Genomic DNA, 19,993 nt, shown 5'->3' with positions numbered 1-19,993 from the left:
CATCAACAGATGAGCTACAGTCTCTAAACGTACATAAGCAAGGAGGAGCTACAGGAGAGGGGTTTTGATTAGTGGATAACGATGGTTGGCAGTGAGAGAGTCTGTTTGTATGTGGTAGTTTTGTAAGTGCCATATATCACTGACCTGTTACAGGGCAGTCAAGAGTGAGGTTGGCACCTAAACGGACACTGATTCTGCTCCCTACTGGCACCCTCAGACTGGCACTGCGGAGATCTGACACGTTCCTTGAAGATGCCATGATAGCAGGTGGTTCTGTACAAAAAACAAAACATTATGCCACTTTTCCACTTTTTTTTATTATATATATATATATATATATATATATAATAGCAATATAGCAAAAATAATCATATAATAATCATAATATTTTTTCACAAGACATATGTATCACAATATTTAGTTTTTGTGAGATATAAGTTGGAACTAAAAGAAAAGCAGAACTAAGAATGCCACATTTAATGTAATATGTAAATACTATAAAAAAAACTATAAATATAGTGATTTGTGATCAATACTTCACACACTTCGCTGCACTAATTACAATTAAACAGGACTAATTATGCCCTTTTGTTATATAAAACATGTAGTCAGTCAGTGTTCTTTAAGTACTGTTAATATCCACGATATGCTCAGAAAAGCATATCGAGACATAATGTATCACGATAATGATATATATACAATATACAGCCCTCTATGTACAGCATTATTAGTTGAGTTGAGTGGAGTCAGGCTGAGTTGAGTTGAGTGCATCACTCACCAGCCAAAAGCACTTGCGTCGTTTCAGAGTCGGATCCCATTTCGTTGCTGGCCGTGCACCTGTAGATTCCAGCGTCTCTGGCGCCGGGGTTGGCGATGTGCAGTCCTCCAAAGCTATCCCACCACCCCCTGGGACAAGATACAAGAGACATCAAATCAGCCGCAGAATCCGGCTCACGCGATCGGATTGCAGCGTGCGATTTCCACATCCACGCATGGCACATTAAACAATTAGGCCCAAATTCACTTAAGCCAGGCTGAGGCAGGGTTACATCAACAGTGAAGCGCGGCTCGTATTAGAGCGCTGAAATCAGAGCATCCCTGCGCACTGTTCAATAAAAACACACGCGCCATCTATCCTAATCAAACGCTGCACTGCAGGAACAGCGAGGAATGAAGTGTTAAAATCTCTCATTTCCTGCACATCAATCATAACTCTCCTCCCTCGGCCGCCTCGCTCCTCTATTTTTGGTTCCTTCTTCCACCTGATCTCCCCAGAGCGATCCGGGCGCACAAGCAGGGAGATACGGGCTCTGAAGGTGTTTGTGGACCAGGTTAGAGTGGCAGCGTCATGCCAGAGTCGCCAGGGGCTTTTCACAGTTAAAAAAGATGGTTCTTCAAGGGTTCTTTAATAAGAACCATGAGTTCTACACTCTTAAAGATGGTTCTTCAAGAGTTCTTTAACAAGAACTATGAGTTCTGCACCCTTAAAGATGGTTCTTCAAGGGTTATTTAGTAAAGGCAACAGTTCTATTTAGAACCATGCGTTCTACACTCTTAAAGATGGTTCTTCAAGGGTTCTTTAGTAAAGGCAACAGTTCTATTTGGAACCATGAGTTTTACACCCTTAAGGATGGTTCTTCGTGGGTTATTTAACAAAGGCAACAGATCTATTTAGAACCACAAGCTCTACCCTCTTAAAGATGGTTCTTCAAGGGTTCATCAGTAAAGGCAACAGTTCTATTTAGAACCATGGGCTCTACACTCTTAAAGATGGTTCTTCAAGGGTTCATCAGTAAAGGCAATGACTCTATTGAGAACCATGAGTTCTACACTCTTAAAGATGGTTCTTCAAGGGGTCTTTAGTAAAGGCAACAGTTTTGCTTAGAACCATGACTTCTGCACCCTTAAAGATTATTCTTCAAGGGTTATTTAGTAAAGACAACAGTTCTATTTAGAACCATGAGTTCTACACTCTTAAAGGTGGTTCTTCAAGGGTTCTTCAGTAAAGGCAACAGTTCTATTCGGAACCATGAGTTTTACACCCTTAAGGATGGTTCTTTGTGGGTTCTTTAACAAAGGCAACAGATCTATTTAGAACCACAAGCTCTACCCTCTTAAAGATGGTTCTTCAAGGGTTCATCAGTAAAGGCAACAGTTCTATTTAGAACCATGAGTTCTATGCTCTTAAAGATGGTTCTTCAAAGGTTCTTTAATACAGGCAACAGTTCCATTTAGAACTGCATGCTTAAATAGTTCTTTGTGACAATATGTTGGTTGTATATGGTATAAAACACCAAAAAAGGGTTCTGCTATTGTGTAACAATACAACTTTCTCCATCAATCTTAAGAACTATTTTATGACGCACAAAACCCTTTACCTTGCAAATGGTTCTGTGAGTGCTCATGGTTCCATATAGACCCACTGTCTTTACTAAAGAACACTTTAAAACATTTTTAAGAGTGTATATAAATATTAAATGGTGTATATAAATATTAAATGGTTCTTTGCATGGTGAAATCATTCTTCAGATTGATGGAGACTGTGCTGTATATGGTTTTATATAGCACCACAAAGGGTTCTTCTATTGCTCCTAGTTTGACATCATACAAAAGAAGAACCCTTTTTAATGCTATATAGAACCATATTTAAAGAAACAATGATGGTGAAAATAGTGGAAAATCTGAAATAATATGTCTTCTTTGGGGACTATTTTGCCTCACAACACCCTGCACGTATCCCTCCACCATGAAAGGATGTTAAAAAGTCAAACTTTATCTCAAAACTATTGTAAAACAATGTCTCAGTCATCAGGCAGTGAATTCATAACCATTTCATACAATAACTTCCTGTGAGGGAGCTTTTAGTGGTGGACATCTGGTTCCTATCACCACCACTGTGAACAATTCTGACTCAGTAAATTTCTCTAGAATGGAGCATTTCACACCAAACCACTCTAAATGACTTATATCTTAATAAATTAAGTATGCTGAAATTTAGAAAAATTGGTGGAAGTGTCCTTTAAAGCAGACTTGCAGGTAAATGGCCTTTAATACTCTCAGACCCTGTTCTATCATTTATATACAAAAGACTCAATGTCAGGATTATTAATCGCTCTTTTTTATTGGTGGGTTCATATATGACGGCTTTTGATGAGGTGTGTGTGTGTGTGTGTGTGTGTGTTTTGGAGTGTGTGGAGTTCACATTTTAACGTGGGCCGTGTTTCTGTGGGAGACGACTAAGAGGTTACTACACCACAGAGGACCATAAAATACAACTCGCTCGCTCGCTCTCTCTCTCTCTCCTCCTTCCCCTCTCTATCTGTCTCTCTCTGTCCTCTCTTTTGCTTTCCTCTCTTTCTCCCTTGTGTTCTCTCTTTGTCTTTTCTCTTTTATGTCTTGCACTTTGTCACCTTCTGCTTCTTTTCTTTTTTCCTATTTCTCTCCATCTTCTTCTTGCTTTCCACTCTCTGTCGCTCTTCCTCCTTTTTCTCTCTCTTCTTTTCTCTTATTTTCTTGCTCTCTTCCTCTCTCCCTCTCTCTCTCCCTTTTCTCTCTCCTTTTCTCTCTTCTTTCTTTCTCTCTTCTTTTCTTTCTCTCTTTCTCCCCTTTTCTCTCTTCTTTCTTTCTCTCTCTCTCTCTCTCTCTCTCTCTCCTGTTCTGGCTCCTGCTGTGATGAATTAATATCAGGCTCTTTTCTCTTTAGCTCTATATTATTAAACTCAGTGTAACCTCTGGTGTGTTTTTCAGTATCTCCTCCTCCATCTTCTTTACACCTCTTCAGATGCACAGCGTGTCATTAACCTCTCCATATTCCACACTTTGTCACCTCTTTTTTCTCTATATTTCACTTCACTTCATTCCATATTTCCGGGGACCAGTGTCCCGGGACTCGCTGACGCTACTGCAATAGAAACCTGTAACAATTTTTTATTTTATTATTTACTTTATAGAGGCTACTGAACAATTTATAGCGGTTACTATAAAAAAGCCTGAATGTTGGTGCTAATTAAAGGGGAACGCCACCCAAAGCCATTCAGAGAGGTTTGGCGTCAAATGCTCTGTTCTAGAGAAACTTACCGAGTCAGAATTGTTCACAGTGGTGGTGATAGGAACCAGACGTCCACCTCTAAAAGCTCCCTCACAGAAAGTTATTACATGAAATGGTTATCAATATGCTGCATGATGTCTGACACACTGTTTTATGATAGTTGTGTGATAAGGTTTTGGCATAAAATTATATTTTAATCAATTTATTTCAGTCCATTTGTGGCAAAGGGATACACGCAGGGAATTGTAAGGCAAAATAGTCCACAAAGAAAACGTATTTTTTTTAGATTTATCACTATTTTACCATCATCAACATTCCTTATAAAACTCAGAAGACACACGTAGGTTCACTAGTTGTTCTGGATATTAAAGAGAAAGGCTATGTTTGTGTTGTAGTCATGGTGACCCCTGGTTCTTAAAACCACCACTGTAAAGAAATCTGAGCGAACCATTTCTCATCAAACCACTCTGAATGAACATTCAGAAATGTTAAAAAATTAGCAGAATTCCCCTTTAAGCTAGATAACATTTGCTAGCACAGAAGATAACTAGCTATTAAAGCTACCCTCGTAGCTGCGGCTGGAGGAGGGAGGAGTGGTCTGGTAGAATGAGCGGGTACCGAATAACAATCTACACCTGCACACTGTTAACTTTCTCTTTCAGCGAGTGTCAGAGGGGAAGCAGCTACACAGAGCTCTGAGAAGGAGGTTCTACAAATTTCACACTGAGTTTGTGTCTGTTAGCTAAAAAGATGCCATTTAATTGAAGTCTTTAAGCTCTACATGTGCCTCCTGATTCCTCCTCAACCAAAACCACAGGTGCTACAGCTACTGTACATCGGCTGCAGAGTGGAAGAGTCTTCATCCACTTCGCAGTGTGTGGTTGAGTTGTGTTTTGCTCCATATTGAGCCAAAGCTGAGCGCTGCGGTATGTGTGCAAAGCAGTGAGACCCCCCTGCGCAGTGGGACAGGCGCAGAGCAGGAGCTATATACGGATTAAAACAGATGCCACTGAGCTGCAGCGAACACAGCAGGTGGTTAGTTTACATTATCATTTCATTCACTCAGAGACCATCACACAGCAGAATAAAGAACAGAAAAGGAGAAATGAGCTCAAGATCATTTTACAAATCCCAAGTAATTCCAAATAATACATCAGCTTAGATCTATTCAGTGAATAGAAAAAGTTCTGAAAGCTAAAATATCATTTTTTTAGACAACAATGTGCCATAAACCACATAAGCAAGTCTACTTCAATTTATTTAGACGCAGTTTCGATTACTTAGGTGAAATGTTGAGCTGCTAGCAAGCAATGAGGGGTGAAAAGGGAGGGGTAAGACCCCTACTGTGAAAACTATTCACACCTCTTCAGAAAGACGGCCATGCCAAGATAAAACGGACAACTGCAGCTTTCTTCATATCAATAAAAATATAAATAAAAACAAAATGCAATGATGTGCAAATCATTTAAACCCTATATTTAATTGAAAATAGTACAAAGACAACATATCAAATGTTGAAACTGAGAAATTTTCTTATTTTTTGAAAAACATGTGCCTATTTTGAATTTGATGCCAACAACATGTTCCAAAAAAGTTGGGTTACCAACAAAAGGCAAGTAAAGTTGTGTAATGCTACAAAAAACATGTGAAGGTTAATTGGCAACAGGTCAGTAACATGGCGAGGTATAAAAAGAGCATCTCAGAGAGGCTGAGTCTTTCAGAAGTAAAGATGGAGAGGAGTTCACCACTCTGTGAAAGACTATGTGAGCAAATAGTGCAACAATTCAAGAAGAATGTTTCTCAACATAAAATAGCAAAGAATTTTTGCTTTTCATCATCAATGGTACATAATATCATTAAAAGTTTCAGAGAATCTGGAGAAATCTCTGTATGTAAGGGACAAGGCCAAAAACCAGTATTTGCTGGCCGTGATCTTTGGGCCCTCAGGCAGCATTGCATTAAAAATACACATGATTCTGTAGTTGAAATCACTGTATGGGCTCAGAAACACTTCAGAAAACCAGTGTCTGTGAAAACAGTTCGTCATTGCATTCACAAATGCTAATTAAAACTCTAAAACACAAAGAAGAAACCATATATAAACAGGATCCAAAAATGCTGCCACCTTCTCTGGGCCCAAGCTCATTTAAAATGGACTGAGGGGAAGCAGAAAAGTGTCCTGTGGTCCAACGAATCAACATCTGATTTTTTTTTTTTTTTTAGAAATCATGGACACTGTGTCCTCTGGGCTAAAGATCACTCAGCTTGTTATTAGTGCACAGTGCAAAAGCCAGTATTCATGATGGTATAGGAGTGCATTAGTACACATGACATGGGTGATGTGCACATCTGGAAAGCACCATTAATGCTGAATGATATATACATGTTTTGGCAACATATGCTGCCATCCAGACAACTTTTTTGATTATTTCAGCAAGACAATGCCAAACAACATTCTGCATGTATTACAACAGCATGGCTCCACAGTAAAAGACTCCGGGTGCTAAACTGGCCTGACTGCAGTCCTGATCTGTCACCCACTCATAATATTTGGCACATAATGAAATGAGAAATATGACAAAAAAGACCCTGAACTGTTGAATAGCTGGAAACAAGAACGGGAAAACATTTCACTTTCAAAACTACTGCAGTTGGTCTCTTCAGTTTCCAAACGCTTACAGAGTGTTGTTAAAAGAAGAGGTGATGAAACACAGTGGTAAACATGCCCCCGTCCCAACTTTTTGGAATGTGTTGTTGGCATCAAATTCAAAAATGGGCACATATTTTTTCAAAAAACAATAAAATTTCTCAGTTTCAACATTTGATTTATTGTTTTTGTAGTATTTTCCCCTAAAAATATGGTTTACAAGATTTGCATTTCATTGCATTCTATTTTTATTTACATTCTGCACAGCGTTCCAAACTTTTTTGGAAATGGGGTTGTAATGTCTAATTTGATTTTTAATTTGATGATTTTCTCTTTTAAATCTACTGTTTTGTAATGTTTTTAATTTCTTGTTCACTTACATTTTTTTAAAACTCTGTATTTTCTGACTCTATATTTTCTCATTTGTAGAGCACTTTGAATGACAGCAGTGTATGAAAGGTGCTATACAAATAAACTTGCTTTGCCTAAAGAAATCTGAGTTCTCTGCAAAAACAATGAACCATTTCACATCAAACCACTCTAAATGGCTTTGCTTACGATTGAATTATGCAGAAATTGAAGCAAGAATTGTCTAAGATTGCGCTGATGTAATATATGATGCACACATTTAAATTACGCCAGTTCAGGGTGGCAATTGGTCTCAATGGGAGAAATCCTTTGTGAAAATGATCCTTCAACTGTTTTCCAGCTTGGCACACCATAAGGAGAATAGGAATAAAGTCTTGTGGTCCTTGCTGGATGAAAAAAACAGCAGAGCTATGGGCACAAGTCGCTGTATGTGTGCACCAAACCCTGCAGGGCTCGAAACCTTTCACATCTCTGATTGGCAGGCGGTTTAATTGGCATGCAGCAAAAAGGCACTGATCAGTTCCATGTGTAAAGCCTTACAAGACGGCGCAGGCCAGATGAAAGCAGGAAATTTCACAATACATATAGTTGAGCTCTGTCTGATTGGGGGGAGAGATGATTATTCATCATCACACTGATGCATAATGACAGTTTAATATTCTAAAGAGAACTTAAAAGGCTCTGTATATACATTTAAATATAAATATATAGTATATATATAGAATATATGGGTGTGTGTGTGTGTGTGTGGTCTGTGTCCCAATACACTCTGCAATATTAAATAAAGTAGCTGCCATACCACAAGATTAAAAAGATTTGCTTTGTGTTGCAATGGTCAGATATGAGTGCAGGCTAAGTTTAAACTAAATTGGATCTAAAATGAAAGTTTTCGCTGAAGTCAACTCAAATGTTATGGTTTCGTGAAGAAAAGGCTGCTGCAGTAATGCGGAATGTCTGCGGCGTAGCAAGGTGCCTCAGTAATATCCTCATGTCTTTTCCTCTAAGAAAGGAATTATCTAGTCTAAATATTACTCTACAAAGCTGGAATGTGTTTGGAATCACTGTGTTGGCACTTGATCGTGGTGGGGGAGCCATGCTGTATTTGGCTGAGCGGTCAAACTGGGCTTTATAACCAGTCTGACCAGCAACGCTATGATGACAGCTATAGTTACCACACTGGAAGTTCTGACAGTCAGCGCAAAGCCAAGGTCAAACTAAATAGCAGGACCGAGCATGTACACCAGAACTGGGTGATTTGTGGGTGATATGAACTTTTGTTCATTCAAACTAATATGCTTTGCTTCATTTGAACCCTTTAAGCTTTAAGCATCTTCACAGCAGCCGTAAAATGCAATTTCTGCCTGTTATGGAGGTCCTACTGTTTGTGCACTATGCATTTTTTTTTACTGACATTGAAGGAATATATTTTGAATGTGAATGATTTACAAAACTGGATGCAAATCAGATTTTCATTCAAAAAACAGTGTTTTTATTGTGTTTCAATGCTGCTTGTTCATTGGGTCAGTTATTCAGGATTGTTTGATATGAAGAAAGCTGCAGTTGTTCGTTTTACCTTGGTCTTTGTGGAGAGGTTTGCATTGTTTTCACAGTGGGGGGGTCTCACACCTCCCCTTTTGCCCCTAACTGCTCACTAGCAGCTCCACACTGTTGCTGCCCACACTACAATTCCCATGATTCACAGGACTCTCACACCACAGACTCAACTGATCACGAACCACTTCCTAGATCCACGCCACCTGATTATTAAACTGTTGTCACCTATATCTCATTATCCTCTGTGTACAAATACCTGTTTCTTTGTGAAGTATTGCCAACTTAACTTTACAGAGTCACAACATTTTACACACAGAGAGACAACAGCATCACAGTTCATCAGATAACAATTATGAGGAAAATATTTCATTTGATTATATTAACTAAAAATATCTGAGTCAATTCCCATTCTGTTAGTGTAATGGCCACTAGAAGACTTGCAGGAAGAGGTTAATCAGGCCTGAAATTTAAAGTGAAACCAGATATAGCTTGATCATTTTTTGTCCAAGCTCGTCCTGATACACAGCATAGTGTTTTTAGTCAAGCCAATCTGACAAAATTCTGTCCGAACCCGACTCAAACTATGTTTTGGCTCTAAAAAAGACCTAAATAAAAAACACAGTGCTGTACAAAACTACCGAAATCAGCTCATCAATTACTCAAGGTGTTGAATGAAACCTGATAAGACAGCACAGTGTAGTCACAACAATGGCCATCACAGGAACACAAATTAAACAACTTAAATTACATTAAATGAAAAAATGATAAAATAATCAGATGTCCAAAATGAAGCCTAAATTCTGCTTCAACTAATATCTTCACCAAACAATGCTTTTGAACGGTATGCATTTTTTAGTCAGGATAAACTTTAACTACATCCACATTACCAGGTTGAAGTGGAACAATTCAGATTTTTAGTCTTAATGCAGGCATGTCAAACTGGGGACCTTCCAGGTCAAAGTGCTGCGAAGATCAGCGTTTACCCTCATCTAACGCTCTGTATTCAGTTCATGAAGCTCTTGCTAATTAGCTGATGAGCTGAATCAAGTGTGTTTAATGAGGTAGTGTGCTGAAGTCTGCAGTGTTTTGGCCCGCCAGGACTGGAGCCTGACACGTGTGCCATAATGTGACACAAATCTGATCTTTTCAAATCAGATTTGAGCCTCTTTCATATGTGGTTCTAGATCGAATACATGTCAGGTTCGTGGCCATGTGACTTTGAGAGAACGCTCAGTTCAGAATTCATCTATTTTCCTTTCATTACACGTGAGGCATCATTCAGCGTTAAAGTGAAAGCAGCGGCAAACCTGAAATTAGTGCCAGCAAACAGTGCAAAAGCATCTGACCCTTTTTTGCCCTCGTCTCGTTCTAATAATGAACATCTGAGAACTGCTCAGAGTGAATTATCTCTGTGATGAAGGCTCGCTCTGCTGGTTAGTTTGTTTGTTGTTCCTGACGCATGTAGTTCATTCACGTGACGTAACTGATTAGGATGTGAGCATATGGGTCATTTCAGGATGCAAGTTCGTTCACATTGATAACAGATTTGCATCCCATACCTACACACCTATAAATGATGGTACATCAAGGGTTCTTTAGTGAAGAAAATGGTTCTATATAGAATCATGAACACTCAAAGAACCCTTTGCCTGATTAAAGGGTTCTCTACATGGTGAAAGTGTTCTTCAGATTGATGGAGAATGTGTTGATTCTGGATCTATACAGATCCTTTTTGAAAAGGGTTCTATATAGCACTCAAAAAGGGTTCTTCTATTATTACAAGCCTCATTACATCATAACAATAGAAGAACGCTTTTTGGTGTTATATGCAGTTTTATATGCATGCTGCACTGTCCTCACCCTGTGTGGTGCATATATATTAAGATATAAGCTTCACGTTTAATACTAAAACCCTCTTTCTGCTCAGATGTTACACAGAACATATTGAAAATATAAAATTACTATTGGCCAAATACAACCCCATTTCCAAAAACGTTGGGATGCCGTGCAAAATGTAAACAAAACGCAATAATGTGCAAATGGTTTAAAACCTATATTTCATTGAAATTAGTACAAAGACAACATATCAAATGTGGAAACTGAGAAATTTTATTGTTTTTTGAAAAATAGATGCCCACTTTGATTTTGATGCCAGGAACACGTTCCAAAAAAGTTGGGACGGGGGCAACAAAAGGCAAGTAAAGTTGTGTAATGCCAAAAAAAAAAACCACCTGGTGGTTAATTGGCAACAGGTCAGCAACATGATTGGGTATAAAAAAGCATCCCAGAGAGGCCGAGTCTTTCAGAAGTAAAGATGGGGAGGAGTTCACCGCTCTGTGAAAGACTGCATGATCAAATAGTGCAACAATTCAAGAATAACATTTCTCAACATAAAATAGCAAAGAACTTTTGCTTTTCATCATCAATGGTACATAATAACATTAAAAGATTCAGAGAATCTGGTTAAATCTCTGTATGCAAGAAACAAGGCCAAAAATCAGTATTTGCTGGCCATGATCTTTGGGCCCTCAGGCAGCACTGCATTAAAAACAAACATGATTCTGTAGTGGAAATCACTGGATGAGCTGAGGAACACTTCTGAAAAGACTGTGAAAACAGTTTGTTGCTGCATCCACAGATGCAAGTTAAAACTCTAAAAGGCAAAGAAGAAACCATACATAAACAGGATCCAGAAACGCTGCCACCTTCTCTGGGCCCGATCTCATTTAAAATGGACTGAGGGGAAGTGGAAAAGTGTCTTGTGGTCTGACAAGTTAACATTTGAAATTCTTTTTGGAAATCATGGACACTGTGTCCTCTGGGCTAAAGACCACCCAGCTTGTTATCAGCGCACAGTTCAAATGCATTAGTGGGTGCATTACTGCACATGACATGGGTGATGTGCACATCTGGAAAGCACCATTAATGCTGAATGATATATACATGTTTTGGCAACATATGCTGCCATGCAGACAACGTCTTTTTCAGGGAAGGCCTTGCAGAAGGAAACACAGGTGTACATTTATACTATATATATATATATATATATATATATATATATATATATATATATTTACTATACTATGCAAATGCAATATGCAATTACATATTTGACTGCATATACAATCAATTGCATTTATACTTTATGTTTGTTTTGATGCCAAGAAACGCTACTCACAAACACAAATACGGTATGGACTGAATGTTTAGAATATGCACTTTCCACATCATTTCTCCACATGTTTCAATAAGCTTTGAGTACAGCATGATTTTGATATCTATATGATCTATATCTATATGATGCAAATTAGACCAGTTCAACTGCTCATTGTCTCTCTTGTTTTTATGAACAGACAAAATACTTTTATAGTGCAAACGAGTTGCAGCTGAGACGGCAAGAGGTCAGTCAAAATAGCACAAAACAGGAAAGTACGGCATTGTTTTCCACGGTTGTTCTCGATGCTGTTGAGGCTGCGCTGAGCTGCGTAACTGCCCTGTTCAGAGACTAATCTAGATGCTATTTGGGTTAGAGCTGAAGTCAGTGAGGTTCTTATGCTGCAGCCTTAGAGGGAAGTGGGAGAAAAGCAGTGCAAAACTCAAATATGTGAATGCAGCCTTAGATCACTGAATAAGTAAAAAAAAACTAAGTGTAGCAAACTTTAATGCTTAGAAATCACACTTATCACTGGCAATAACAAAAACATATAATTGTAAATTAATTACTTCTCGAAAATTGTGTGGAAAGTGCACATTCTAAACTTTCAGTCTATACATTTATGTTTGTAAGCAGAAGAGGAGATATTTTATTATGATTGGAGTCTGACAAAAAGTTATTGATGTGTGATTTGCACAAAGAGATGTTTTTGTCATTTTTTGTCATTAAATAAATAATAATTCATGTCATTGAAAGTAAATACAATCAAATAACTAGATTTGCATTTCCTGAAGGAGAGATTGTGCTTAAAAGGCAAGAAAATAAAGTAATATTTCTAAGGAATGAACCGAGAATTAAAATGTAATTTAAAGAAAGAAAGAAAGAAAGAAGGAAAAGAAAAGAAAAGAAATTGCCAGGCATTACTGTAGTATCCCAGGAGGTTGTGAAGGTATTGTTATGGTATCCCAGGAGGTTGTGAAGGTGTTGTTATGGTATCCCTGGAGGTTGTGAAGGTGTTGCAAGGCTGTTGTTATGGAATGCCAGATGGTTGTTAAGGTGTTGCTAGGCTGTTTTTATGGTATCCCAGGTGGTTGCTAAGGTGTTGCTAGGCTGTTGTTATGGTATCCCACGCTTTACAAATAATATATGTGCGATCGGTCAAAAGCAGAAGTGCACTATTCTCTTATAGGCTCTACAATCCTGAAAAGTTCTGTGGTTCTAGCTCAAAAACTGTGACCTGGGGAAAGGGTACAAAAAAGCCTCCAACAATAAAACAAAGAACAGTAAGTTGGCTTGACTTTTAAATTATGTAATCATAGTGCTCGCATTGCAAGCACTATGATTACATAATTGCTTAATTATATTTACATACTTATGTAAGGAAAATTGAATGTACAACAAAATGCTAAAAATAGCTGTGCACCTCTGAGCGTTAACTCCTATGAGAAAGCCCTCTAAAATCCCGTAAATGTCATTTAACATCAGTGTAGAACTGTATTTACAGTGTCTCTGACTCTCTCCAAGACTGCAGCGCCTCCCTGATGAGACGGCGAGGAGAGGTCGGGCTGCTGTTTGCACAGCCATGTCTCACTCAGGTCCTGTAGCGCCCCGCCAGGAAGACGGGCAGACAGTGTTTGGCGACTGTCTGGGTGGAGGCTGCCCTAAAGGCCCCGTGCTGCACAAAGCCGAATTACTAAGTCAATGTTTTCAGTGAGTGTATTTAATAGTCAACAGTAGAGCGAAGCACACCAGACCACAATGTGACCCCAGAGAGACGGAGGAGAGCCAACATATTTGACCTGAACCGACCACATTACGTGAGAATTTAGGAGGTGAATGTTTGAGTAGGTTGGTGATTAAAAAAATGCTGGGGACGCAAGTTGCTCAAACCAAATCTGGAAGAAAAAGCACAGTTTATCACTTTTATACCCAACAGAGAGCCTGTGTGCAAGTGTAATATTAAATCTCATTGTTTAGCAAGATAACTTTGGAGTAACTGGACTATTATTGTACTGGAATACTTGGTGTCGCTGGATGTCCCAATAAAAAAATTCCCTTTCTAACCTACATGCAAAGTACAAAGCTGTGTGAGAGTAAGAGTTCATGGCAAGATACTGCAAGTTCTACATGATAATCTGTGCTGAATGAATTATCTTACTAGACTGAACACCATGTACACCGTGTGCTGTGCATACAGAAGAGAACCAGACATTAAGTAAGCTCAGGGAAGGACCGGCCGCCGGGAGCACCAGAAGAATTCCCAGTGGGCCACTCTATCTATTGGCTGTGTAGTCAGTCCACAAACAGTGAGAGAAGAGAAGCAAAGGAAAGGAGAGATAATGAGTGGCCCACACATGCCGTATCCTCAGTGCACCTGCCCAATCATACAGTACGACTACAGCCCTTTATATTAAAAAAATCCCACCAAACGTAGGCCAGAGAAAAGAGCACCTTCAAAAAAAAAAAAGAGCAGCTTCAGGAGCTGAAAAAACTATGCTACAAAGAATTAAATGACTTGAGCAAGAAGTAGCAAATGCAATAAAATGTGCTAATTGGACTTCCTCAGAGTGAAGGACTACAGAGGTCCCAAAACTTTGAAAACTTTTCAACCTTAAAAATGTGAAACAACAACTGTGATTCTTGCTTTTCAGTGTAAATTTTAAAAATTGAATTTTTGATTTTACAATGTTAAAATTATTTAAAATATGTAAATATTGGTAACGCTTATTTAACTGTCCCCTGGTTCTAAATGTGAGGTACAAACTTCAAAGTACTAGATAATTATTTTGGGTAAATTTATGAAAAGTACCAAAACAGTCTAAATAATTTACATTGAAATGACACTAATAAGTTATATATATATATATTAAACTGATAATGGGCATAGTAATTTTACTTAAAATAATTTCCTAGTACTTAAGAGTTTACTGTTGACTGTACAAGTCCTTAATATAAATTTATTTTAATAATCAATTTTGTCAGTGGTTTTCTTGTATAGTTATGTCAAAGAAAGAAAGATTAACTCTGAGAAGTCCTTATTTAGTGAATTTTTTTTGCATATTTCTATTAAATTTGGTTGTTACAGCTTCACATGTTGCAAAACAGCTGGTGTTACGAAGTGTGAAGTGATATTACAACTATAAGAAAATAAAAAAAATGCAATATTTCTGCACACAATGTGACTTTGAAACTAAAAGGGCAGTGGACTATATTTTAGAAAAACTTTGGTAACAGTCAGTGGTGTTATAACTTACTGATGTTCAGTGTAAGAGACTATTTTACACCTGAATTTCATATCAACATTTGTACCCTGTTTACCACAAGTGGTGAAGCACAGCAGCTTTCTTAAGGTGGCTAATTGTGCTTATTTGTAAGCAGGGAAGTTTACTAGCTAGCAGCCTCACAGCAAGGCTATAGTATATAGATAACTGACCAGCTAATTTGGTCATTATTAGATAATTGCTTAGTTAGGTAGTTAGGAAACATATCTTAAATAGCAAAGTGATAAAGTAATATAAGCCATATGATTGTTTATTGCAAAGCCAAACTAATTAGTGTATATGAAGTGACCAATGATTGTGCACCGAAGGGTGTACAAGGGTGGTTGGTGTCCCTTGTGATGTGCCAGCATGGACAAAGGTCCAGGACCAATTTTGGATTCCTGAGTAAGCTTACCTGTCTCCTAGCGGTAGTCCATCTTTCATCCAGGACACAGCAGGTGAAGGGAGCCCTTGAGTTGAACACAGAATTGTCAGACTGTGAGTGGCATTGGTTATGTAGGCAGTCCGGCCTATATTGATCTGGAGGTCCCTCTGGAAGCTCATGGTGGACCCATGCTGCTTGTGTCGAATGATGACTGCTCGGCTTTTCAAACTCTTTGTACCAGAGCGCTCTGAGGAGTTAGGAGTCCTGTCTAGATGTATACCAACTGGTGTGCTCTCTTGAGTGGTTGCCCCCTTATCTGAGGTGGCCTGTGCTGCTGCCATTTCTTCCATGAGCTTGCCAATAAGGTGGGAGGCAAGATCATCTGTTACATCCCCACTTTCTGCAAGCTGGCTGATATTCCTCATCAGTTCCTCAAACTGAGATGGTTCTAGGCTGAAAGCTCCAGAAGCTGCTGAAAGCAGGGAATCACTGGCAGAACTAGTGGCAAGAAGATAGTTCCCCAAAGCCACTGGGTCCTCCTTAGGCTGGCCTTCATCTAGATAAAACTCATTTTTTTGCACCCAGCTTTGACCTGGTTTTTGGAACTTCTTGACAAGTGGTAATTCCTCCTGGTCCTGACATTTGGTACTAACATAACCTCCCTCTTTGTTGGGGAAAGTCCTGGATCCACCATTATTTTTCTCCTTCCCCAAGCTCTTCCCCTCAGGATGTTCCAGAAGCCTGTTATCATGGCCTATAAGTTTCAGGATGAAGATGTCTGAAGCCTGGTTGGCCCAACAGCGATATTGCCCAATGTCTCCAGCCTCTAGACTGTATATCCTCAAAGCTCCACTTTTTGTGATGCTTAGACGTTTGGAATTCTGAAGATCCTGGCCATCCTTCTCCCAGCGGATTTGAGCTTTGGGAAAGTGGCGTACTGGACACTTGATTACTATGGATGTCTTTGGAAGCAGATAAGCTCTTCCTCCGATGGTGAAACTCAACCTTTTCTCCTGCCTCGTCTGGATGTAGATGCGTTTCAGGCCCAGAACCTGAGGGCATCGTTTCTTGGAGTACTTGTGCTCTGCAGACATGACAGAAAAGTTCAGAAAGTTCCAGGAGGTTCAACCCGCCAGCTAGCTGACGACTCCAGTGCTTATTACCAGACAAGTCTCTAACATGCCACAATGAGCTACACAAAAGCCAAGAACATTCTTCAAACCCCGCAAATAATCTGTTTCAGACCCTTTTTCTGAAAGTTGGCTTGTAAATGTTGATTCCAAGCCCAGAGTATCAAAAGAATCACATGGGATATAAAAAGCCTCATGAAAATTTGGAGATATGAAAACCATGAGAGAAAAACAAAAAATGGAGTGTCCTGTATGCTTTAAGACAGATAACTTGTGAGAATATAAACACTGTACGGAACTATACCTAATACAAAAGATATCCAGAATGATAAGTCTAAAGGATCAATTCTCAATTATAACACTATTGTATCTCGATGAGATTTTGTCAAGACCAATCAATCTAGAATATAATGTTATCAAAAGGCTGGGCTGAAATCACACAGCTAGAAAGCCCCGTGTGAAAGCAGAGTGTTCAGTGCTTGCCTCATTTTATGATTTTATCATCTTGGACATGATAACATACTCACAGTGCCCATCTTTTCTAAAAACTCCAGTGTGTACTTGATCAGAACATATCTCTGATAATCTCCAAGAGCTTCAAACACTAAAATAAATCATTACCTCATATGAAGGATGTGAACTTGCTTTGGGCAGTAAGTGAGGTCACTTGATGACTATGATGACTATGATGACTTTTGGCTGGGTGCCAACAAGCATAAGTCTAGATCAAACTCAGATAATACAGGGTTAAGTCTGAAAAGGGCGGGGGATAAGACCCTTACTGTTGCAGGGGCTCATGCGGCAGCTTCTGATTAGTGGTGGGGCTTGAAGGCCGCTGCAGGCGGATCTGTCCAGAGTGACTAGCTGCCCAGACACTGTCAGCCTTCTACATACAGGCTCCCTGCGCTGGATCCCCTTTCCACAGGTCACAGAGCACTAAACACATACATTCACAGAGAAAAATATTAGGCTGAGTTTAAATGGTCAAACTGAGAATCATTTGCAACGTATTCCTCCACTAGAGTAGCAGCTAGTATGTTTCATTATTTGTATGATTCTGGCTACATGAACTCATCTGTGAGACTTATATTAGCATCTTTTCATTATTGTATCATATTTGCATGATATGTAGATTTCCCCCCTGAGCGTCATTCGATCCTCTGACTACTAGATTGTTTAGTAAAGTCAAAATACAAATAATGCTACATGCCAGCTAGCACTGCTGCACACTAAATTGACATGATAACCTCACCAGAACACCCCACACAAATCAGCAAGCTTTGTCAAATGCAGTAGTTAAGTCGCTATGGCAGTTTTAGGATGCAGTTTCAGCAGCTGATGTTGGTGTATTAAAGTCTTGAGGTTTAACAGTAGACTTACTTTCATGCAACATGCAAGTGTGCAGGAGTGTTAGTATGCTTGTAGTACAGATATACAATATAGCAATATTTGTATTTCCTCCCCTAAACAAACTTAATTTGTAGGATCAGGTGACATTCGGGGGTAAATTTACAAAAGATACAAAATGTATCAGCTTTGCAACAATAAGCTGGATAGAACCAGCTTATTTTAGGCTATTTCATGAAATCTGTTTGAAACTGCTGCTCTTGAAACACTACTATTTAATTTCATGCAAGTTTCAAGCAACTAAATTTACCTGAAGGCTTCACAACATAAAGTACTGTGCAAAAGTCAGAGACCACCATTCATTTAGTTAGTTAGGTACGAGTCTTTGATTCCTCAGCATCATGAAACAAAGCACAAAACACGCACATAACAGAAAATACAGAAGCCTCAACAACTAAATATAACCATATTTTTCAGTATTTAATGTGTCCATTTTTTACCTTTATTACAGCCTCCATTCTTTTCAGGAGACTCGCTTTGTTTTTCAAAGACATCTGCAGGAATATTTTTCCACACCTCCAAAGTTCAGACTTAGAAGTTGGTTTAGCAATTTCTGAAGTAAGGGACTCTGGGGCGGGCACTTCAACTCCAGTCTTGAAAACTCCTGTCTTCTTTCCACTTATTTTCTTTGGACTTTCTCCTTCCTTATGCTATCATTCTATTCTTCCTTCCTTATCTTGTATCTAATCTCCTGAGAAATATCACCAAAACATTAACTGAATGAACGGTGGTCATCGACTTTTGCACAGAGCAGTAAAGCTTTCCTCTCACATACACACCTTGGACCACTCTCCCCCATCCAGGTGTGGCTGTAGACAGTGTGTGTCTGTGCATGGCCGGTGTGTAGCAGGTTTAACTCCATCACACTCTTCATCCGGAAGCTTCCGGAAGCTCCCGCCGGCCAGACGCTGCCTGCAGTAAACCTTCCGCCACTGTGTTCCCCTCACACATGCCTGAGAGCACTGCAGGACACACACACAGAGCACAGTCAAACCAAACACACCTACACACCCTCAGATACGCACTGCAACTCTTTACAAGCTGTTAGAATAAATGTTTAAAAAACATAACTGCTTCTATTAAGAAAAACTGTTAAAGTTGGTTAAAGTGCAGGTACGTTCTCTGTAGAGGATGTGTTAACTTATTTTCATTTTAACAAACAATTACTGTTCATTTGCTGAATTTATTATGTTAGGGGGAAAAACACCTTTAAAATGTGTTCTATGCAAAAGCTATGGTACATTTTATGTTTTATTTTTTCCAATATGTTAAACTTGGCAAATAATTAGACGTTGTGCACTAAAATTTGCAGAAATTTGTCATATTAAAGATTGTTGTCTGCAGGGGTTGTGCTTCCTTTCACTTAAAAAATTAACAAAACGTAATTTGACCAGGAGTGTTCAAACTTTTGCATGCAACACTATGGTGATGTAATGAACCTTATGTATGTATAAACTCTATAGTGGTGTAATGAACCCTATCTATGAATAAACTCTACGCATGAACTCTATGGTGGTGTAATGAGACCTATCTATGAATGAAATCTATGTCTGAACTCTGTGATGGTATAATGAACCCTATATATGAATGAAATCTATGTTTGAACTCTGTAATGGTGTAATGAGCCCTATCTATGAATGAACTTTATATATGAACTCTATAGTGGTGTAATGAGCCCTATATATGAATAAACTCCACGCATGAACTCTATGGTGGTGTAATGAGCCCTATATATGAATGAAGTCTATGTATGAACTCCATGGTGGTGTAATGAAAGTTACCTGCTGCCACTCCTCTGTCTCCCAGGTTGGTGGGCAGTGGTGCTGGTTGCAGGCCTGTAGCTCCGGGGGTCTGATCTCTCTGCACTCGGACAACTCCACTGGCTCTGTGATGTTACCCCCCACAGACCTGACACACCACACACTGCGTGTCTGCAGACCCACACCACATGGCTCAGAGCACTGAGACCACTCACTTACCTCCCACCTGAAACACAAACAAATACAGTACTGCATGAAAGTCAAACTCAGTCGATTTTG

General features: G+C 39.1%; 1 protein-coding gene across 1 annotated transcript in view; it reads right to left on the bottom strand.

Annotated features, from left to right (window-relative positions):
• The window catches only part of LOC118818609 (ADAMTS-like protein 1), a 61,612-nt gene that overhangs the window by 29,507 nt on the left and 12,112 nt on the right, over nt 1-19,993 (bottom strand). The window contains exons 3-8 of the mRNA XM_036585859.1: nt 19,736-19,940; nt 18,734-18,916; nt 17,330-17,483; nt 15,448-16,501; nt 779-906; nt 145-273 (exon numbers count right to left, since the gene is read on the bottom strand). Of these exons, the coding sequence (XP_036441752.1) occupies nt 145-273; nt 779-906; nt 15,448-16,501; nt 17,330-17,483; nt 18,734-18,916; nt 19,736-19,940 (1,853 nt within the window). The remainder of the gene's footprint in view (nt 1-144; nt 274-778; nt 907-15,447; nt 16,502-17,329; nt 17,484-18,733; nt 18,917-19,735; nt 19,941-19,993) is intronic.

This window comes from Colossoma macropomum, unplaced genomic scaffold, assembly GCF_904425465.1.
Source record: "Colossoma macropomum unplaced genomic scaffold, Colossoma_macropomum, whole genome shotgun sequence".
In the NCBI taxonomy this organism is placed as follows: Eukaryota; Metazoa; Chordata; class Actinopteri; order Characiformes; family Serrasalmidae; genus Colossoma; species Colossoma macropomum.
The sequence above is the reverse complement of the archived record's forward strand: the minus strand, read 5'-3'. Positions and strand labels throughout refer to the sequence as shown.